The sequence below is a fragment of the Balaenoptera acutorostrata genome, chromosome 7 (genome assembly GCF_949987535.1).
Source record: "Balaenoptera acutorostrata chromosome 7, mBalAcu1.1, whole genome shotgun sequence".
Classification (NCBI taxonomy): domain Eukaryota; kingdom Metazoa; phylum Chordata; class Mammalia; order Artiodactyla; family Balaenopteridae; genus Balaenoptera; species Balaenoptera acutorostrata.
In genome coordinates this window covers 105,510,359-105,534,422 of record NC_080070.1, presented here as the reverse complement: position 1 = coordinate 105,534,422, position 24,064 = coordinate 105,510,359, and the positions used below count along the sequence as shown (strand labels likewise).

Genomic DNA, 24,064 nt, shown 5'->3' with positions numbered 1-24,064 from the left:
ACGTGTAGGTTTTATCTGGAGATCATATGATAGCTCAGCGAGCCCAATTCTCTCCTCTCTTAAACTTACATAATGTAAAAAAAAAAAAAAAAAAAAGGACATAGAGGTGATGAGTCAGACACCTGCTCAGAACAGTGTTTCGCAACAGCATTACTATTAGTATTTCAGGTGAACAATTCTCTGTTGGGGGCTGTGCGTTGCTTGTGTTTATCGCCATCCCTAGCCTCTACTCACTCCCTCACCAGGAACACACTATCCTTGTGCTGCCCCCCTTATGAGAACCAAAAATGTCTCCAGACATTGCCAAATGTCCCATGGCAGAAAAGCTGATCCCATCCTTCTTGAGAACCAGTGGGTCTAGAACACACCATGAATGCGGAGGTGACTCTGAGGGGTCCTTTCAGAAGTTTCTTGTCAGTATTTGACAGGCTCCCACCCGCCAACTCTGACATCACTGCTCTCATTTCCACCCTGGACTCCCACGAAGAGGTCAACACACAGCAGGCAACTCAGTCCCTTTTTCTTCATCACGCCTCCTCACGGGGCTGTACAGGCGTATCACCCTCAACAGTGGAGATAACTGATGAAAATCATCATGTCGAAAGGTCAAAATTGAAAGCCACATATTAAAAAATGACTTTTTGCCATCATCTAATGGGTAACTGTATTTGTGATCTATCGCTGTGTCACAAATTGCCCCAAACGAAAGCTAACCTCATCTATTAAAAATAAAGCTGAAACAACAAATATGTATTATTTCACACAGTTTCTGAGGGTTGGGAATCTGGGTAAGCTGCACGGTTCTGAGATGTCGGTAAGCTGTTGGCTAGGGTTGCAGTCACTGTCAGGCTGTACTGAGGCCGGAGGATCTGCTTCCAAACTCACTCGTGTGGTTCTTGGATTCACCTCCTCATTGGTTGTTGGACAGAAGCTTTAGTTCTTTGTCATGTGGGACTCTACGTAGGGATGCCTCACTCCATGGCAATTGGCTTTCCCCCAAAGTGAGCGACAAAGAGAGACAGAGACAGAGACAGAGAGGCAGAATAGATGCTTTAGTTTTTTATACCCTAGTCTGGGGAGTGACGCACCATCCCCTCTGCTCTATGCTGTTGTGTCCACAGACCACCCTTGGCACAACATGGGAAAGAACAGCGCAGAAGTGTGAAGCAGGGGTGAGGCTCACTGGGGCGCCAGCTTAGAGGCTGCCTACTGTGGAAACCCTTCAGTAACTTAAATCTTTCTGGAGTTTAAGCTCTTCCCAGATTGAGAACATGACAATTTCTGATCATAAGTATCCTCAGTTTCACCTGAGGGTGGGAAGGAATTTGCATCTGGTCAGAACGATGACCTGGGGCACCACATCACCCAAAGGAACACATTCCATTCCTTACAGGACAATAGTGGGTCAATTCATTTTAGAAGAATTTTCAACCAAAGCAGGGTTTTGGTTGCCCTCTTGCAATAGGAAAAAATAATTAAAAAACCATAGCACATATTATTTGCTATTTCAATCAGTCACGATGCCGTAAGAACATCAAGGTATAAGTAGCAAGGCCTTTCCAGATCCATGGTAAAACAAAGGGCATCAAGCTTAGCCTCCTACAAGAGATGGTCTCTGATCTGTCTCCTGGCCAAACACAGACTTGTGAGAAGGGCTCTGAGAGCACTCAAGCAATAATGGAGGACCCAATGGCCTCTGGTCCCTCATGCCCTTCCTATGTGCTGTTCTGTCGATGGTAACTTGACAGTAAGCTGAGGGGAACATCCCCTAGCCCTGTCTTCCCATCACTACAGCTGCATGCTCCTCCCCATGGCTCAGCCTTCACTCCAGAAGGAGCTGGTGTTCCCAGAGGCTGGGCACAGTGGAAATCATAATAAAAAGATTGTGATGCTAAAAAAAAAAAAAAAAAAAAAAAAATCTCTTCATCAAACTACATTTAATATTGAGATCCTTCTCTGAGTCAGAAATTTGCTTATAACAAACCATCTCACAACAGTGGAATAAAACAACCTTAGTTTATGTGGGTCAGAAATGTGGGTAAGGCTCAGCTGGGCCATTCTTCCGCTCCACGGGGCAGTGGCTGCTGTCGATTACTCAGCTATATCCATGTGATTGCAGAGGCGGGCTGGAGGTCTGGGAAAGATTCACTCTCATGTCTGGTGTCTTTGGGCTCCTCCGAGTGGCTCCTCTGTCTCTGAAGAGAGTGGGCATGGGTATCACGGGATTCCTCAAAGGACAGTGGTCAGACGCCTTTCATGGTGCTTGATTTCCAAGAGCAAAAGAGCATGACGCTAAACCTCTTCAAGGCTCAGCCTAGAATTGGCACTGTATCACGTCTTCCCTATTCTGTTGGTCAAAAGGAGTCATTTTTGAAAAGTTCTCTCATGTCAAACCCCCTTTGTGCTTAAAAATCTCTGGCCTAATGTCTTTGACCTCTAGACCCAGACTTAAAGGACTCATGTGATTAGGTCAGACCCACCCAGACAATCTACCTATCTTAAGGTCAACTGATTTTGGACCTTAATTATAGCTGCAAAATCCTTCCACAGCAGTACTTAGATTAGTGTTTGACTGAATAACTAGGAGAAAGTATGTGTACATCAGGGGCTGGGAATCTTGGGGACTATAGATTTCTGCCTACCAAAGTGAGACAACTGGTAAAATTTGAATAATGTTTGTACATTAATTAATAGTATTGTATCAACGTTAATTTGCTGGCTTAGCTAATTTTGTACATTGGTTACATAAAATGTTAATATTAGTGGAAACTAGGTGAGCAGTATATGGGAATTCTAAGTATTATTTTAATAGTTTTTGTAAATATAAAGTTATTTAAACTAAAAAGTGCAAAAAAAAAAAAAAAAAAAAAAAGCAGGTCACCAGACCAGCCCAGGTTCCAGGGGAAGGAAAATAAAGTGCATCTTTTGATGGGAAGAGAGGCATGTGCCTATCGGGAGGGAGGAATTGATGGTGACCATCTTTGAAAAGTGTTTATTACAGGCATTACGAGTTTAAAAGAGAATGAACATAACCAGTTCTTCTCTCATAGAACATGTCATCTGGTGAGTGAGAGAATGTCTAGTGGACAGATATTTACTGTGTGTCTCCTATAGAATAAGCATCATGGTAATCACTGGAGATGCAGTGGTGACTAAGATACCCACAATACTACAGTTAATAGGAAAGAGCAATTGGTGACTAGTAATTATAACTCAGTGTGTGATAACTGTTATGGTCAGATAAATACATAGGCCTGAGATAGCAAACAAGATGCAAAAATCACTTCCAATTGTGGAGATCAGAAAACGCTTCGTTCATGGGTTAAGACAAACACTAAGATGTACTCTCCTCTCCCCTCCACTCCAACTCTTTGAAATTGCTACAAACAAATCGAGAGAAGTTATCTGTATGGTTCACTGCTGTATCTTTTATTTGGGGGGAATTATATTTTTCACTGAATTTGCTTATAGAGTAGATTTTTATACAAATGAGTATTTTCCTACTAATAAAAATTGTAATTCAAGCTGGATTCATATATATCATCCTAGATTATCTGTCGTACTTCTTTCATCTGTCCAAGGAGAATCTGAAATTTCATTGGAAATGGGTGTCACTCATTTCCTGACGTTCAGTACCTCTAATAAGCTATCCTTTGTTTACGCTGATGTCTCTCTCTCTCTCCAGGTCTAGATTTCAGCAGTGTGCTGGCTGTTCTCTAGGGCACTAAATGGTGTCCCCTACGTGCTTAAGTCCAAGTGTTCTAGGCTCTATCATTTTTCCCAGCAACGGCCTTTGGGAGAGCTGCTTTTGACCTACTTCATCAGCAACCTTATGACGCCATTGAACCTTTAAAAAGATTCACAAATGACAGGCTATCTCTGTAAATTCATGCACAGAAAAATCTTCTGGAGTTGGGGGAACATTTTCAGGTCCTCTTTGGTAGACGTATATGTTCTTAGGATGTTTAACAGTTGAAAAACTGTGATATCTCCCTGAGACGGCAGCCTGAGGAGACTTTCCTGAGGGTTTTGCTGACAGTGTTTGAGTTAAGCTGATCCTTTTGGGAACCTTGTTATTTCTAGAGCATTTGCAAAGGTTGAAATGAATGGATTAGGGTCTTTCTGCTCCTGATATGTCTTGCCCTTTACCCCTTTGAAGATCCCGAAGTCCTGGGGTGCATGAGCTTTAGGGACACAATCTGAGGGTAGCGTCCGTGGTAATGACGGCAGGGTATCACTTAGTCACACTGAAGGTGGTGGAGCAGAGGACCTGTGAGTGTGTCCACTTTAACATGACGACTTCCATCTTTTTCTTTTTTTTCGTGGCTATGCCATGCAGCATGTGGGATCTTAGTTCCCCGACCAGGGATCGAACCCATGCCCCCTGCAGTGGACGCGTGGAGTCTTAACCACTGGACCACCAGGGAAGCCCCAACCTCCATCTTCAGGCAGTAGCCTTCAGGGCTTCCCAGGCACATTGAATAAGTGCATTAGTACATATAAATCTATTAGGATAGTGCTTTACATATAAGACCTTAACAGATATTATTGTTGGTGTCATTATTATTATTATTATTATTAAGCATCAAATTTAACCCCAGTCACAGAACTCATAAGAAGATCTTCCAGCATTGCTGAACTATATCTATCATGTATACTAACAGAGAGAGAGAGAGAGGAAAAAAAAGAATATAATAAGAGCTCTTATTTCACACAGATGCAGAGTAAGTCTACTTCAACTTTGCACAGGAAATGAAAGGTACTAACTCTGACTACCAGCAGAATCCTCTTCCTCCCCCAGCTGGGCCTATTCTAGCTCTGACTGTTCATTCTCCCAAGTTAAAAAACCTTCCCCCAGAAATGTACCCACACAGAGGCCCACCAAGCTACTCATTTCACCACATGTCACCTGGGTCGTATGAGTGTAGCTGCACAAACTGATGAGTTTTGATCACTGTCATCTCTGCAGGGTTTTGTCAGTGACTTCAGCTAACTGAGTCACTTAGCGAGGCCTGAGCACCACCTCTGCTCGCGTGCTGGGCCCGCATCCTTTCACTTAAATTTTCCCAGAAAGTAAATTTGGAGAACCAGACAAATGTTTGGGATGCAGAAGATGGGAAACAGGGGCCCAGAGATGGAAACCCTAGTGACTGGATATTTCCAACTCTGTCATATTTTTTAAGAATGGAACACTCTCCCATTTGCACAGTTCAGCAAATCAAGCTGAGAAGATTCAGGGTCCTGGGTCACTGGGCACTGTTTCCAGAGGTGACCTGCGGGTCATTGCATTTCTGTTTTGCCCCCTCATCTGTGTCAGTGCCACTGCAAGCGTTTGGCTATCTCTAATGATAATCTTGGAAATACAGTTCATTTTCTACCCCCCCTAAAGAGTGAATCTTTAGCGGTCCCCCCCCAAAATAGATGCTACAGTTTTCTTGACCCTCTGAGAAGAAAGAACACGGTAATGCCCATTAGTAGTATATTTCAAAGCTTTGATCAAGAACAGTCAGGAAGTCCTTTGTAAAACCTACAAACATAAATCCAAGTCTACTGGGGTGAATGTGTGTTACACATGTGGCCATGTCCCATACCAAGAGATGCTACAGCAATCCGAATTTTTCTCTAGGGTTCAGAAAGAGGTAAAGCGGCGGACAGAAAGATGTTTTCCTGTGGCCGTTTTACATTAATTTCTTTCCTCTCAGTTGTGTGTTCTGAAGCTGTGTCTTGCTTCATGGGCAGCATTTGTGCACAAGTTCTGGGTGAGAGCAAGTTCTGCTCATTCTGCAGATGAGCAGCAAGAAAGCTTTGCTCCTCCAATCTCTGTGGTCAAGAGCCAAAGACACCAATGTGAGTTGAACAGACTGTCATGTGGTTCATTTGCAAAGAAAAAGAAAGGGGTGGGGGGAGAAAGGAGGGGCGTGTCTGAGTGTTTTTCATCCTGTTGAAAGAGGAAAGCAAAGGGAACTGTGAGGATCCAGGCTCCCCATTTCACAGATGGCAAAACCAAGGTGGAGAAGGTACCGCCTTTCTGGAGGCCGTTTGACAGCAGTGATTAGGGGCAAACTACTAATCCCCCTTGGAGGCCAAGTAGCTGCCTTCTTCAAGAAAAAGCAAGAAACAAAGGGACTTCCCTGGCAGTCCAGTGGTTAAGGCTCCACGCATTTCCACTGTAGGGGGCACAGGTTCAATCCCTGGTCGGGGAACTAAGATCCCACATGTGGCAAGGCCAAAAAAAAGAAAAGAAAAGAACAAGCAAGAAACAAAGGCCAAGGCTGAGTGCTGGAGCAGAACCATTAACCCTCATGGCCTCCTTCCCCTTTCTCTGATGAAAACTCAGTCACAACAGCAAGACCCCGGCTGTCACAGAGTCTAGTCCCTGCTCTGTATTACATTTTATTTATTTATGTTTTTCTTAGCACTGGGGGCATGTGACAGGTAGCAAGCCCGAGGGCTCTGCCTCAGACCGGGGCGACATCTGGAACACTCCTTCACTTTGTTCCCTGAGTTTTGAGGGAGAAAGAGAGGCAGCCAGTTATTCAGGGCTCACCCCGCCCATAGATTAAGCCAAAATCGCTTGTGGAGCTGAAGTCATGGCCAGAATTACCACTAGCTATCTTCCAGATCACTGAGCAAGTCCTATTTTTCTCAAGGTCAGTGGTGGCTTTTGGTGTCCATGCTTATGTAACACGGACAGAAAGAAAAAAAGAGAGAAAGAAGCGGAGGAGGAGGGAGAGGAAGATAAAGGAGAGGGAGAAAGAAAACATTACTATAGAGAAAGGATGGGGAAAAAGTGAAAAGTCAAAAAGGAAGTGGAAATAAAAAAAGAGAAAGTAGAAAAAAATGGACTTACAGGGAGGTGTCAGTTAGTCACTTTGCAGGGCAGTGATTCTCCTGTCATTTTAAACTTTCAAACCAAGGAAGAGCAGCCTCCGTATTAGTTTCCTATTGGTGCTGTAACAAAATATCACAAATGCCGTGGCTTAAAACAGCACAAATTTATTATCTTACAGTTCTGGAGATCAGAAGTCCAAAATGAGTCCAAAATAGGTCTCACTGGGCTAAAATCAAGCAGGACTGCTTTCCTTCTAGAGGCTCTAAGGGAGAGTCCTTTTTTTTTTTGCATTTTTCATCTTCTAGAAGATGCCTACGTTCCTTCATTCATTTCCATTTTCAAATCCCATAACGATCGGAAACGTCCTTCTCCCATCGTGTCACTCTGACACTGACTCTTCCACACTTAAAGGCCCCTGTGATTGTATCAGGCCCACCAGGAAAATCCAGGATAATCTCCTTATTTTAAGGTCAGCTGATTAGCAACCTTAATTCCCTCTTGCCATGGAAGCTGACACTATCCACAGGTTCTGGGAATTAGGACATGGGCCTCTTTGGTGCGCCTATCACAGCCTTTTATTTAAGAAAAAGGATACAAATGACCTTATTTACAAAACAGAAACAGACTCACAGACTTAGAGAATGAACTTATGGTTACCAGGAGGCCAGGAGGGAAGGGTGGCGGGGGGGGGGTAGGGATAGATTGGGATTGACATATACACACTGCTCTGTATAAAACAGATGACCAACAGGGACCTATTGTAGAGCACAGGGAACTCTACTCAACATTCTGTGATAATCTATATGAGAAGAGAATCTGAAAAAGAATGAATATGTGTATAACTGAATCACTTGGCTGTACACCTGAAACTAACACAACATGGTTCATCAGCTATGCTCCAATATAAAATAAAAATTAAAAAAAAATGTTGCAAAGGGTCAGGAGGCTGGGTAGTCCCTTTAATATTAAGATCTTAAAGAATGGGAAAAAAGAACTATTTCTCCAGAAAAAAAATTTGAGGTGGGTGAGTTCTGTTTCCTGGGTAGCATTTGAGTGCCTCTCAGTGCCCGTCCTCCCCTCTTGGCATTCACACGTCAGGTCAGGCTGGGCTCACACTGTGATGGGCTCACAAAGGTCCCCAGGGCCAACACACCCTTGGGTCTGCCTGACCTGGGCGTGCCCTCTCTTCCTTTCCTCCTCATCCAATTTACTTATTCCAACTCTCCTCCCTTCAAAACTCACATTCTCTCCCCCTAGTGTGTAGAATAAATATATGGTTTCAAAGTATTTGCATTCATTTGTCAATAATACGTTAACTTCCTAGAGTGATACTAAAAGACATGGTTTTGAATCGGCTTTTGGGGAAATGTGTCTATTGGAGGTGCTTATACTCCACGAATCCCACCACATAAACCTGTCCTGCATAGAGCCAGCCTGGTTTAAAAGTTCAGGTCCAGGGACTTCCCTGGTGGTGCAGTGGTTAAGAATCCGCCAAAGGAGGGGACACAAGTTCGAGCCCTAGTCCGGGAAGATCCCACATGCCGCGGAGCAACTATGCCGGTGCACCACAACTACTGAGCCTGCGCTCTAGAGTCCGCGAGCCACAACTACTGAGCCCACGTGCCACAACTACTGAAGCGTGCGCACCTAGAGCCCATGCTCCGCAACAAGAGAAGCCACTGCAATGAGAAGCCCAAGCACCGCAACGAAGAGTAGCCCCCGCTCGCCGCAACTAGAGAAAGCCCGCGCGCAGCAACAAAGACCCAACGCAGCCAAATAAATAAATTAAAAAAAAAAAAAAAAAGTTCAGGTCCTTTTGTGCCCAAAAGATAGCCTGGTATGTCTATACAGAGAAACCATTTAAGCATCATATGAGAGTAGGAATTTATAAAACACTGAACCCTGGTATTTCTATACTAGGATTGTAAGAAGTAACACAATTTTACCCTGAGGTCTGAGAAAAGTTCTACATTTCCTCTGTGATGTGTTTTTTATTTTCCCAACAGCTGTTTGAAATGGAATTATGTACCTTTCTTCCCGAACCTTTTCATCCTCCTTAACAAATAATGATTGTACCACAAAATAGAGAGGGAAAAGAAGTGAGCTTGACATTCTGGCCTCCTAAGTGGCACTGATACTACAATCAAGGTGAACAACCATTTTCTGCAGGCATCTCGTGTCTGAAGAATCTCATGAATTTAAGGACTCACTATAGCGGATATTCTCCCATGAACAGAAGCAAATGCAAGAAGAATCTATTAATCTTGGGGGATGAGCTTGAAAATGAACAGCCCAGGGTCAGGGAATGGAGGGTGAGGACGGTGCCTTTCTTTCCCTCTCGTCTCCTTTGCCACATGAGCTGTCAGAGCAGAGGCAGACGATCTGGACCTAACGTTCTTTCTCAGCACCTGCTGGCCCAGGGTCTGGAGAACGAGTCCTGTTGATAAAGGCAGCATTGAGCCACGTGGGACAGGGACAAGCAAGACTCACATCCATAAAAGCAGACCACATGCCAACGTCATGGGACCAAAGAGTCAGTGGTGAGCTATCAAATGCAGGTGAGATATGAGCGGGTGTGAATTTCCGTGCCAAAGGCTGAAAGCAGGGGTCTTGAAGTCTTATGCAAAAGCCCCCCACTGTGGGGTTATCTAAGAGGTTAACCCCACATAGTCTAATAGTCTAATGAGCTAGTATGAAATAACCTATGCGAGACCTCCCTTGTTTTTCTGTTTTGTTTTTTTTTTTAAATCATGATTGGGCTTCTAACTGCTAGTGGACGGACTGAACACGAAAGAACATCAAGTAACCCGGGGGAGTCACACAAAACTGGCCAATGCTCATTTCTCTTCTTCTGGGGAAACATTCAGCATATCAGAATGCATGATGGAAAATATCATGCTTGAGTAACCAGAAAATCATGGCAGCAGAAAGTTTAAGAAAAAAATCAAGGGAAGGAAACCAGTTGCTCATGGACACACACAATGATTGACCCACGAAGTTTCAAAGAACTTTCTAGGCCAACCTCAGACACAAATCTGCCAGAAGGTAGGCCTTGACACAAAGTGAACTGGAGCATATGGTATCTTAATAGTATGTTTGGTTTTGGAAATGCATAAGATAATAGGTCCTGATCATTAAAACAGCACATTGTTTATAGGTGTAACTTGATCTGGGACATGTTGCTAGAAATTTTAGCAAGCACAGTGTTTCTTGCAGGACTAATTATCTATCTGAACTTGAAATATATTCTAAATTACTTCTCTCACTAAATCACTTGGGTAAATGCTATCTGTTGGGTAATGAACAGGTTCAAAGTTCTCCTGGATCGTTTTGAGGTGTGTAGGTGGAAATCTGGACAGCTACATATATGATTACACTGGAGATGGTCTCCAGTGGCGACTCTTGCTGTGGACCAAGACTGCACAATCAATCAACCTTGATTGATTTCAAGGTTTTAGAGGCATTCTGTGACCCTCTCTGAATGATCAACATCCTGCTACATATGGCGACCCAGATATTTAAGGGTTATTGCTCAGTAACCAAGTAATTTGCATTTCAAGACATCTACTTGGATCAGTAGGAGAAATGGTGGAAAAACGTCTTTCAAGATATGTGTTTTGCCAATTCTCTGTCATCCAGCCTTTTACCATTTTCATTACTAATTGTATATACATGGAAGAATTTCATTTAGATGTCTGGCCTGAAGTGAATGTCTCCAAATATATATCTACAAATTAGCCACTGGGGGAAAAGTACTGAAGAAGGTATCAAATTACCCCTGCATGATGAAACTCTAACTAGTGGGATAACAGCAGGAGTTCTTCAGAATAAGTTGTCCACAAAGAGGAAAGCAGAGAGGACAATAAGTGTTTCAAGAATTAGTAGGCATTCTTCTAAAATGTCCCAGGAGGCCTCGTGAGAAGACAAACTTCCTATTTACTTGGAGTCCTTGATTCTACAAACATATTGGGGCTTACAGCATGCATAAATGGCTCAAATCTTTCCAATGAAAAAGAACACAATAAGAAAACTAGCTCTAAATCACAGTTTGAAAAATGAACATCTGTAATTTAACTTTCAATGACCACTTGGCATGTAATGACATGGCTTTAAGATATATGTGCCTAACAGCGTGAATTGTGTCATGGGGTCATCTGATTCCTTGGTCTGTACCTGGGCTTGGGTGATTGGCAGTCTGAGTGCCAATTCATCCTGGAACATATAGGCAAATCAGCCACCACCTTCTGGACAGAAGATGTTTCTATATTTCAAATTCACTGACAAATACTTAAATGCAAATACTTAATATTAAGGCATGATATATTCTTCTACAGTGGATACTCAGATCACAAAGAAATATTTTCCTTTCAGTCTCCAATTTATCATTATTTAGACGTTATTTAATACCGAGATAGTCATCTGACATTCATTTAAAAACCTATTGCATTTGTACTTGGCTCAAAATAAGGTACCAATTAAAGAACCACTCTTCACCCCATACATCCCAAAATTCATTGGTGGAGATTGATTTTCTGCCATGTCTCATGAAATAATCAAAGAAATACAACATAAAGCCACTATTTACCCCCATGGGGGAGAACGGAGCTCAGTTTTATAATGGACATTAACAAATTCCATGGTTCAAATTACAGATTAACAAAGGGTTCATGAGCTCAAAATTAAGTTATTCTGTTTAAAATCAATCACCGAGACTGTCATTCTGCTTATTGCTTTGACTTCCTAACAAAGGTTTAAATGAGGACTTTATGTGCAAGTAAAGAACGTCAAGAGATCTGCTCTTTTTCAGACCTGCGTGGGCTGGAGGGGCAAACGTTTAGGCTATTAATGTAATTAGAATGAGGAATGTATTTTTCCAGAAAAAAAAAAAAAATCTTCACCCAAAAAAAAAAATCCCACAAATCCACAATTAATCTATTATCTGGGGGGAAATGGTAAGGAATCAAAGGTGGGGTACGTTTAGAAAGCACTAGATTCATTGATACCAGAGCCATTCTGGAGACGCCAGGCAGGAAATCTGGAATTCCTCTAACTCTTCAGTGGCAGGCACCAGAATTGGGGAGAAGGGTCCAGAAAGGCTATTTTGCCTTTGCTAGCAAAATGCATTAGAACTGTGGTTTTGCAAAAAAAAGCATATTTCCTTTGTCACTCCACCTCATGTTGGGTCACTACTCCAGCGCTGAACAGCTCTGTGATGGCCCTGTCATCGTATCTGAGGACCTCCTTCAGGATGTGCGTCGTGTGCTGCCCAAGCAGGGGGGGCGGGCTGGCCTCTGACATCTTGAACTCACTGTATCTCACAGCTGGGCCTGTCAAAGGGGGAGGAAAGCAGGAAACCTGTTAATGACTAACCCTCAGAAATTCATTACCCAAGCAGCCTGGGGTGTTTGAGATGAATGCCAGGAATATCACTGCCAGTTACACCCTTGCAAATGGACCGTCATTTTGGAAAGAACTGTCTTTGCACACATGGCTTTTCTTGACTTAGTTTTATCCAACTGTGCAGTGGTCCTCTGACCTGCCCACCACCATGCAGGGGGCCACATGGATGCGCCTGGCCTGTCACAAAGACGCACAGGGGTAGGTCACTCAATTGAGTTGACTTTCTGGGTCCCAGAGAACAGTGGCCATGGGTACATAGTGTCTCTCCGAAGCTGGAAATCTGACCCCAGGTGAAGGTAACACAAAGGTTTACTGCTCAGCATCTACTGTAGGGTTCCAAGATTCAGTTCAACAGACCACAGATCAACTACACCTCAGCCAGAGCCTGGGTGGTAGAAGAGGTTATGGGTGCAAGCTTCATTGTCAGAGAGACTTCTGTTTGGATATCAGCTCTTCTACCTTCGAGCAGCGCCATCTCGGACTAATTACTTAACGTCTCTGAGCCTCGTGTTCTGCAACTAAACTGGGTATGATCAAGTTTACCACATAGACTTGATGTAAGGATTTAAATGAGATAATGGACAGAAAGCACGAAGTAAGCATCCCCTAACCCACAACAATGCACAAAACCTGCCGGCCACCATGATGACACAAGCTGCCCCATCACCTCCCTTGATGCTTTGCAGTGCAAGGGGAAAGGATGTTTATTGTCAGCTCTTTGCCGAGCACTGAGCCACTGCAAACAGGGTAACTCAAGAAATGCTTTCAACACCTGTTGGGAATGGATTTTATCATACCCAATCTTCACATAACGACACTGAAGTCCCCAAAGCTAATAAGGTTTTGCTCAAGGTCACATGGCTAATAATTAATAGCCCCAGGAAGCAGATCCATGTCCACCCGAGCTGTCTCACATTGAAGACCATGTACTTTCCATAACCTCAGCAGCCTCGTCTTGCTTCTCACTCTTCCATGGACAAGCTGGGGAACATGCTGTTTCAACAGATTTTACTTTTGTTGCCTCATTCAATAAATGGTATTTATGTTGGCTGTCCTTTACATCTCACTTGATTAGGCTTCGGGAAAACAAATTAGGGAGTCACAAGAAGACTACAAAACAGTACATTTCTATCTCATAAAAATTTTTCCAGCCTCCTCTCGATTTGGGGAGCTCATAGGAAGAACAAATAAAACCGAAGCACACGTGGGTAACAGAATGTCAGTGAGTAAAGCAGCAAATGTGCTGCCGGCTCTTCGGAGAATTCCATTCAGAAAAGGTCATGTTGAGGAAGCCGTTGTTGATGGAGAGAGGGGACACAGACCTCCTAAAACCATCAAGCCGCCCCTTTCTGTCACCCATACCATCCACTCCGGATAAACGGCAACTTCCAACTGATTCCACAGTTTTCCTTCTCTGAAGCTCGGGGAAATTCCTTTTTTTTTCCCTTCTCACACTTCCTTTCAAATGCTCCAGTGTATGTGACTGTTTTTTCACGGGTTGGTCCCTTTTCAGGAAAGGAGCACACATTGGGAAGCAGTGTCCCCTACGTTCCCGGGAAAGCTGATAATTTGGTGTTTTAGGGATGTGCTCCATTTTGACATTAACCATGGTTTTCATCTAAAACTTGTCTTTCAAAAGAAGGACTCTGCTGAGCGAATACAAGGCTGAAGTCGAAGTCATGTATGTGGCTTTTTCCTAACTGGATGACCTGAAGCAAGACGATCAACTGGAAAACAGTCACTTGACTATTCAGGAATCTGGGTTGAAACACAGCTACCATTTACTGCTATTGCTGCAGCTGCCAGGAGTATTAGCAGTGGTAGCTACCGTTTCCTAAGAATCTAGGCTGTGCCAGCCACTGTACCAAAGGTTTTACGTACATCATCTCCTATAATCCTCACGGCAATCCTGTATGGATATTGACGGAGGTTTAAGGTAAAAGGGTTAAAGTTAGGATCCAGGTTGGAAAATGAGAATAACTTGCCCAACATCATACAGCTAGGAAGTTGTCAGTTTCCAAGTCCAGGTCTGTTGGGTTTAGGAACTTGGAGTTTTGTTAAAAAAAGAATGGGTTGAGGTGAAATTCACATAACATAAAATTCACCATTTTCAAGTGAACTATTCAGTGGCATTTAATACATTTGCAATGCTGTGTGACTACCACCTCTAATCTAGTTCCAAAATATTTCCATCGCTCCTGAAACGGAGCAGGACCCTACCTGTGGTCCTTGCCCCCCATGTCCTCCGCCTGCCCTTGGTCTGTGGAAAAACTTTAACCAAAGAATAAACTTAATCAGAGAAATGAGAAAATGCAGAAACAAAGGAAAACCATACAACAAGACTAAATAATAATAGTTTAGTCATTAAGCGTAGTTAAGGACCTTTAGTTCCTTCTCAAGGGCTATAGGTAATATTCTGAGCCCTATCCTGTGAGCTGTCTTATAGACACTGAAACCCCACCAGGTGGAAGAAGTGAACTACATGATGGCCAGACTGTAGCCGTGACATTAGCTGCCACAATTCCAAGAACTGGCCTCAAGGAAATGGGAATAAACCGACCCTGGAACTGAAGATTAACTGTACTTAAAACAATCAGGATGACGCTGGTCAGACCAGCGATGACCGATTTCAAGAAGACTGTCAGAGCTGACTGTGCTGTTTCTGCATGTAGCTCCCTCCCTCCATCTATAAAAGCTCTTGCTCCCTGACTGTGAGGGGTGGAGTTGGCCTTTGGACAGGCGTCCGCCCTCCCCCGCACGGCATCTAAAATAAGGCAAACTTTCCTTTCTTCCAACCTTGCCTCTTTATTGGCAAGCAGCCTGACCCCACTTTCAATTACACTCTCAGTAAAACCCTCATCCCTTAAGCAGATTCTCTCAATTCTCCCCTCCCCTCACGCCCCTGGCAACCACTACCTTCTTTCTGCCTCTAGGGATTTCTCTATTCTGGATATTCCATATCAATGAAATCACACAATATGTGGCCTTTAGGTGGCTGGTGTCCTCCACTTAGCATAATGTTTTTGAGATTCATCCACACTGGAGTACTGTGGTATTGGTCCTTAGAACTTGGACTTTTAACCACCCTGCAGGGATGATGTATAAGGGAATTCTTCAGGTCCAGCCATAGGAAAGGGCAGTTCAACTTGTGTCACCCTCACTATGCACCACCCTTTCCTGGGAGCTTCCAGATCCACACCGAACACTATGCTACCAAGTTTGGGATGCAGGGCATTTAACACTTTGCACAAAAAAATCTTAGAGAATTTAGGTTAGTGGAATGGTATTACTTGGTAATTTTTAGACTTGCTAGGATAAAGACACCTGGAAGATACTATATATTTGGAAAGCTTAGGCTTCTTTAAATAAATATAAGTTACTAAGTAAGCCATATTGCAGTTTATGAAATTGTATATACTTTTTCATATGCCCCTTCAGAAACCAGGTATTTTGCATATGATTGATTTTAGAAAGATTCTGAAGCTGGGGTTTGTCCATGTAATTTAATATCAGAGTATGGTATAGGTATCTGTCTTGTACTGGCAGTTTTCACATTGCAATTTCCTATACGTTTCTTAAATACAGCAGTGCTCCCTTATCTGTAGGGGATAGTTTCCAAGACCCCATGTGGATGCCTAAAACCACAGATAATGTCAAACCCTACGTATACTCTTTTTTCTTATCCACACATACTTATGATAAAGTTTAATTTATAAATAAGGCACAGTAATTGATGAACAACTGTAACTACTGATAATATAGAACAATGATAACATACACTGTAATAAAAGTTATGTAAAAGTGGTCTCTCAAAATATCTTACTGTACATATTTAATGCTTTTTCCATCTTAACTAAGCACCTATGACATACTGTGGCCTTAACTTTTGCAGTTTGAGGTGTGACAGCAAAACTAGCATGAATTTCTTTTTCCTTCTTCACAATTTCACAGATAGAAGATTCGCTCTGACTGTAGATCTCAGCGACCTCAGCTTACAGTTTATTTTTCTTTCCTTATTAAGTTGAGGACTTTCACCTTTTCACTTAAAAGAAGCTCTTTACAGCTTCTCTTTGGCATATCCGAATTGCTAGCATCACTACTCTTGTGCTTTGGGAACATTATTCAGTAAAATAAGGGTCACTTGAACACATGTGCTGCCACTGACGGACAGTCAATCTGATAACCCAGATGGCTACTAAGTGACTAACGGGTGGATACGTTGGACAAAGGGATGATTCAACGGACAGAGGGGGATGGCGGGAGAGTTCATCACTCTCCTCAGAATGCCACACAATTTAAAATTTATGAAATTTTTTTTTCTAGAATTTTCTGTTTAATATTTTTAGACCATGGTTGACAATAGGTAACTGAAACTTTGGAAAGTGAACCTGTGGATGGGGGTGAGTGAGGAGCTACTGTAGAGTATCATTTTGCCATGTGGTTTATAAAAAACAGAAATTTACAGTCCCTTAAAAAAATATATAGATATGCATGAGACAAGGAAGGCAATATCTAGATCCCGGAGAAAGCTAAGTTCTCATGAGTCAATTGAATCCTGTCCTTGTAACCCTGTGCAATAATCCTATGTAGCTGGGACGTCCCTCCCAGTCTAGGCTTTGCATGAAGGGTTTTTCAAATATTTGTTTCAAGAAGTAGAACATGTTTGACATAATTATTTACATCTAAGGTCCAGAAAGAATGATCTGATTTTCTGTTTTAAAAAAAAGATGAGCGGATAAGTCACATGTTCTTAAATTACTTTTTGGCAAAGCAATATCTACACCCGCATATGCTTTCAAACACTTGAAAGCTGTGTGATCTTGAGAATTCCTAAAAGTCCCTGAGTCTCAGTCTACAGATTTCTAAAGTGAGGTTGGCAATACCTATGGAGGATTGGTTTGAGCAGTTGGGTAATACAATATGGGTAATAACATCAGTAATAATCAAAGAAATGTGTATGAAGATAATGAGCCCCAATTTTGTTTATAAAACTAGCAAGTCATCTTGTGGATGTCATCTTAGCATGTGTTTAAGACATCCGTGATTGGGACTTCCCTGGTGGTGCAGTGGTTGGGAGTCCGTCTGCCAATGCAGGGGACCCGGGTTCAAGCCCTGCTCTGGGAAGGTCCCACATGCCGTGGACCAACTAAGCCTGTGCGCCACAACTACTGAAGACTGTGCGCCACAACTACTGAAGCCCGTGCGCCTAGAGCCCACGCTCCGCAACGAGAAGCCACTGCAATGAGAAGCCCGCGCACCACAAGAAGAGCAGCCCCCTCTCGCGGCAACTAGAGGAAGCCCGCGTGCAGCAACGAAGACCTAACGCAGCCAAAAAAAATACATTAAAAAAAAAAAAGAGGTCTGTGATTGGTAGGAATACAAATTGGTGCAATCCTTCTGGAGGGAAATTTGTCAACTCAAAATCAAGAGTTTAAAAAGTGTTCACACACTTAGACGGAGAAATCCTGCTTAAAAAAAATTTTTTTTCTATGGATGTAATCAGGAATATTGACAAATTTTACTGGCAAGGATCTAAACAACTTTCTAAATCTCCTTAATACTCTTAATACCTCTCTCCTTCCCACAAGGCTTTCTAACACACAGCCTGTGAGGGTTCTTTGTGGGGCATTCTGAACTTAAAAATAAAAAAGAAAGAAAACTTTTCCATCTTTTCTTAGCTTCCAAAGGTTACCTTGTTAAGAGTAGGTGTTTAGCAATCATTCCCTCATGTACTGTCCTCAAAGGCCTATCTCTAACTGCTTCCTTCCAGATAAAGAGGTCAAATAGTTGTAATACTGAAAAAAAAATTAGGAAAATATGCCCAAAACTTTGGCACTGGTTCAATAAATTACAGTACATCTAAATGATGGCAAACTGTACTATAATTTCAAGTTGTGTAATTTGGGGCTCTGAACAGCTATAATTGCCTTCACTCTCTCCTGATAAACCAGTGAAATAAAAGTACACGAGTTAAACAAACAAACGTAAAACTTCATATGAGGGAAAAGGATGGGAGAGAGCATCACTAGTGAATAGGATATTCCAACAAATTTAAGAATGACATGGATGGGATCATGTTGATGGGGAAAAGAGGTAGAGAAAGCTGAAGCACAGAATATTCTACAAGGACACTGAGAGGAAGTCGATGCCAATTGGTCTATTTCACCTCCCCAAGAGCCTCTTTTTTAAAAATTTAATTTAATTAATTAATTTTTTAATATTTTTGGCCACTCTGCGCATGGCTTGTGGAATCCTAGTTCCCCAACCAGGGATCGCACCGGCACCCTTGGCAGTGAAATCGCCGAGTCCTAACCACTGGACCACCAGGGAATTCCTGAGCCTCTTTTCTTAAAATCAATGGTTAAGAGAGAGACAGATCTTAGACTAGAAGTAGGGCTGAAAGCAGAAGGATTGAACGCCTCGATATAGACTAGTCTCACTGGTTTCTACTAGAAACTAGAAGAAAGTGAAGCTTGCTTTCAAATTTCTAAACTGAAATGATGTTAAACCTAGAACTGTATATCCAGTCAAATGATTAATCGAATATGAAGGTATTTTCAAACTTTCAAAGATTACACTTACTAAGTATGTTTCTTGAAGTTTACTCCAGTAAAACATTGGAGTAAATGAAATAAGAGGAAAATTTTGGTACGCACTGAGGACCAACCAAGAAGTGTAGGGAAGGAAGGTCCCAGAATGAGAGCTTGGACAAGGTAGAGATGGAGAAGGACAGAGATTTTCAAAAGGGAGGAGTCTAAGGAGGCAGAAGAGCCTTAACTGTATAATCAGTATGACTGAGAGGCTGGAAAAAGTAAAATAATGAGATAAAGCTACATACGCAAGAAAAAAAATAAGAACTAGGAACTCTAGAAAAAAAACAAAATTTGCCTAAGAAAATCAAGATCCAAATACGAAGCAAATTACAATGTGGCAAGATTTTAAGTAATTGATGGACTATAAGAAAATCCATTTGACTTTGATGCCAAGAACATTCAAGAAGCACTTACTATCTGTGCATCCTCGATAACGGCACAAAGCATAGTGCATTAGATTGTCTATTAGTTGCTGTATGCCCTATGCAGGCAGGAAAATGCCAACTGTATTTGCTAATTGGCCCTCCATGCCTTTCGTGGTCCTTCTAATGAAGATAACAGCAAACATCTTCTCTTGAACACTTGTGATGACTGTGGACTCTGCTTTTTATTTGCATTATCTCACTGGACTTTTCAACTTATAAAATAGAGAACATTATAACTCTCATTTTACAGATCAAGAAATTGAGACCCTTTAAAGGGTTAGTTTGTCTAAGATTACCCAGCTAAGTAAGAGATAGAACCAGGACAAAATGTCCTATACGTCAGACTCCACGGTCCATGCTCTGTCATTCAATACAAATGTGTTGAACTAATTATTGCTAACAATTAAAGATATTTGAATAAATACTATTTATATTATTTTATTAATTCATTTATCCACTAATTTATTCTACATATAATTTGTGAGTATCCCTGTGTCAAGATCTGGGCTATATAATCTAGATATATGTTAGTAAACAAAATGTATCTAGACCCTCCTTTCATGGAATTTACATTCTGATTTGGAAGACAGACAAATAGGCAAACAAATAAATAGTTTTAATTTGACAGAAATTATAAAATGAGTAGAAACCTAGCTGAAAAGAGGAGAATATTGCAGGCATGGTGGAGAGGGGTCATGGGGTAGTAAAGGACTACGTAAGTCCCCTACATCCGAACCTTCAAGTTGTGAACTTTCAAAGATGCGAACGTGTCCCTGGATGCCAGCTGTCGTACTGGACTACTGTACTTTTCAAGGTACTGTACTGTAAGATTAAAAATGTTTATTTTTGTGTTTGTTTTTTATGTGTTGTGTGAAAAGTATTATAAACCTATTACAGTACTACAGAGCTGACTGTGTTAGTTGGGTACCTAGGCTAACTTGTGTGAACAGGCTTGATGTTCAAGGCACTGAAAAAAGTTCCAGGGTGGCTCAAACATCATTTGGTAGTTTCTAGATGAAGTTGGAGGGAGAGGCACAGGGATTTATAGGCTATGGTAGTAAACTTGGATCCTATTCTGAGTTCACTGGGAAGCAGCTGGGGCTTTAAGCAGAGCAGTGACAAGACTTAAATACTCCCGTTGCTGGGCAGAGAATGAGATCAAATGAGCTTGGAGGCTGTTCTGGGGAGATCAGAGGAGACGATGGTGGCCTAGACTAGGATGGTGCTTACAGAATTTAAGAAAAGTGGATGTATTTGAGAGCTGTTCGGTGATAGAACGAGAGGGCTTGCTGATGAAGTACACGGCCCACCCAAGGTAGTTGAGGAGGGAGGGAGAAGGATCAAAGGAGAACTCCTCTAAGAGTTTGATAGTGTCTGGCCTTACACTTAGGTCTTTAATCCATTTTGAGTTTATTTTTGTGCATGGTGTCAGGGAGTGTTCTAATTTCATACTTTTACATGTTCCTGTCCAATTTTCCCAGCACCACTTATTGAAGAGGCTGTCTTTTCTCCACTGTATATGCTTGCCTCCTTTATCAAAGATAAGGTGACCATATGTGTGTGGGTTTATCTCTGGGCTTTCTATCCTGTTCCATTGATCTATATTTCTGTTTTTGTGCCAGTACCAAACTGTCTTGATTACTGAAGCTTTGTAATATAGTCTGAAGTCAGGGAGCCTGATTCCCCCAGCTCCATTTTTCGTTCTCAAGATTGCTTTGGCTATTCGGGGTCTTTTGTGTTTCCATACAAATTGTGAAATTTTTTGTTCTAGTTCTGTGAAAAATGCCAGTGGTAGTTTGATAGGGATTGCATTGAATCTGTAGATTGCTTTGGGTAGTAGAGTCATTTTCACAATGTTGATTCTTCCAATCCAGGAACATGGTATATCTCTCCATCTATTTGTATCCTCTTTAATTTCTTTCATCAGTGTCTTATAATTTTCTGCATACAGGTCTTTTGTCTCCTTAGGTAGGTTTATTCCTAGATATTTTATTCTTTTTGTTGCAATGGTAAATGGGAGTGTTTTCTTAATTTCACTTTCAGATTTTTCGTCATTATCAAACTCTTAGAGGAAAACATAGGCAGAACACTCTATGACATACATCACAGCAAGATTCTTTTTGACCCAGCTCCCAGAGAAATGGAAATAAGAACACAAATAAACAAATGGGACCTAATGAAACTTAAAAGCTTTCGCACAGCAAAGGAAACCATAAACAAGACCAAAAGACAACCCTCAGAATGGGAGAAAATATTTGCAAATGAAGCAACTGACAAAGGATTAATCTCCAAGATTTACAAGCAGCTCACGCAGCTCAATAACAAAAAAACGAACAACCCAATCCAAAAATGGGCAGAAGATCTAAATAGACATTTCTCCAAAGGAGATATACAGATGGCCTACAGACACATGAAAGAATGCTCAACATCATTAATCATTAGAGAAATGCAAATCAAAACTACAATGAGATATCATCTCACACCGGTCAGAATGGCCATCATCAAAAAATCTAGAAACAATAAATGCTGGAGAGGGTGTGGAGGAAAGGGAACACTCTTGCACTGCTGGTGGGAATGTAAATTGATACAGCCACTATGGAGAACAGTATGGAGGTTCCTTAAAAAACTACAAATAGAACTACCATACGACCCAGCAATCCCACTACTGGGCATATACCCTGAGAAAACCATAGGTCAAAAAGAGTCATGTACCAAAATGTTCATTGCAGCTCTATTTACAATAGCCAGGACATGGAAGCAACCTAAATGTCCATCGACAGATGAATGGATAAAGAAGATGTGGCACATATATACAATGGAATATTACTCAGCCATAGAAAGAAATGAAATGGAGGTATTTGTAATGAGGTGGATGGAGTTAGAGTCTGTCATACAGAGTGAAGTAAGTCAGAAAGAGAAAAACAAATACAGTATGCTAACACATATATACGGAATCTAAGGGGAAAAAAAAAAAAAAGGCCATGAAGAACCTAGTGGCAAGACGGGAAGAAAGACACAGACCTACTAGAGAATGGACTTGAGGATATGGGGAGGGGGTGGGGTGAGATGTGACAGGGTAAGAGAGTGTCATGGACATATATACACTACCAAATGGAAAATAGATAACTAGTGGGAAGCAGCCTCATAGCACAGGGAGATCAGCTCGGTGCTTTGTGACCACCCAGAGGGGTGGGATGGGGAGGGTGGGAGGGAGGGAGATGCAAGAGGGAAGAGAAATGGGAACATATTGTATATGTATAACTGATTCACTTTGTTAAAAAGCAGAAGCTAACACACTATTGTAAGGCAATTATACTTCAATAAAGATGTTTAAAAAAAAAAAAAAAAAAAGGAGAACTCCCTTTTCTGAGTTGAGTAACTGGTGAGGCCATTTACCAGATGCTGAATGGATTCACAGACAAGCCTGGGTGGAAGCAGAAGTCAAATTCTTTTTTGAAGATGCTGTTTGACTTGCCAATGAGATATCTGAGGAGAGAAGCCTTTAGCTATGCAAGTCTGGAATTCAGGGAAGAGTTTGGGCCAGGATATGTAAATTTAGAGGTCATTTACTATCTAAATGTCTTCATTCCAAAGCAATATATTTCCAAGGCAACTGTATTTATTCCAACATCCATGATGCTGAGGTTTTAAATTCGTTATTTAGGCAGTCTTTCCTCTATTATCTAAGTTCTGTATCAAAATCTATTGCATCAAAATGGTTTGTGTCCCCAGGAAGCAAATTAAATGAATGAAAAATTAATCTGTATAGCTCATAAGTTCGGAGATAAATGCATTTCTTTTTTTTTTTTTTAAATAAATTCATTTATTTTATTTATTTATTTTTGGCTGTGTTGGGTCTTCGTTGCTGTGCGCGGGCTTTCTCCAGTTGCGGCGAGCGGGGCCCACTCCTCGTTGCAGTTTGCGGGCCTCTCGTTGCGGTGGCTTCTCTTGTTGCGGAGCACGGGCTCCAGGCGCACAGGCGTCAGTAGTTGTGGCTCACGGGCTCCGGAGCGCAGGCTCGGCAGTTGTGGCACACGGGCTTAGTTGCTCCGCGGCATGCGGGATCTTCCCGGACCAGGGCTCGAACCCGTGTCCCCTGCACTGGCAGGCGGACTCCCAACCACTGCACCACCAGGGAAGCCTGCATTTCTTGCAAAGAGGAATTCTTGGCCTTGAACAGACACATCTCCACTGACTTGAGGGGTAGAAATCAGGGCAGTTTTACTTGTGAAAGAACTGTGGACTCTGTGCTCACAGAAAGAGGCAGAGAGAGAAACGCAGAGTTCTCTGAGACTGAGTCATAGATACCTAGGGATGACCAAAGGTGTGGATGTTTTTCATCTGCAGTAACAAAGGCAATCAAACCAAACAAAGCTGAAAGAAATGCACACCACCGCAATCTCCAGCACAGCAGCTGGTACCAAACCTGGAACCCCGGGTGCTGCCCTTGTGAGGAGCCTACCTAGTCAAAGGATTGGTGGGCAAAGCCCTCACCAGGAAGGGGGCTGAGTGGCACAGCTTGTGGGTTAGACCCACTCCTCCATGAGGACTGTGTGCGAACTGCCCTTGGTCCCTCAGGAACAGCATGTCAGATTCTAGGAAAGTGACAATGCCTTTGACCTCAACTTCTGCGTATGCCCATTCTTGGGAGGCTGAAATAATAAACCTCCAGGAACCCATAGGTCAAGAGCTGGAGGCTGACAAAATGCAAAGGTAGATGCGGAGGAACCTGCCCCAGTCTCTAGTCATACACGCTGACATTGGCAACTACTACTTAGTGAGCCCTTACTGTATACCAGGCCTGGGGCGAAGAG

The 24,064-nt window shown here is 42.2% G+C and overlaps 1 protein-coding gene across 3 annotated transcripts in view; it reads right to left on the bottom strand.

The window, feature by feature from the left end:
• The window catches only part of SUGCT (succinyl-CoA:glutarate-CoA transferase), a 796,055-nt gene that overhangs the window by 87,548 nt on the left and 684,443 nt on the right, over positions 1 to 24,064 (bottom strand). For all 3 annotated transcript variants that reach the window (XM_057549882.1, XM_007187735.3, XM_007187736.3), the window contains exon 14: positions 12,005 to 12,159. In XM_057549882.1, the coding sequence (XP_057405865.1) occupies positions 12,005 to 12,159 (155 nt within the window). The remainder of the gene's footprint in view (positions 1 to 12,004; positions 12,160 to 24,064) is intronic.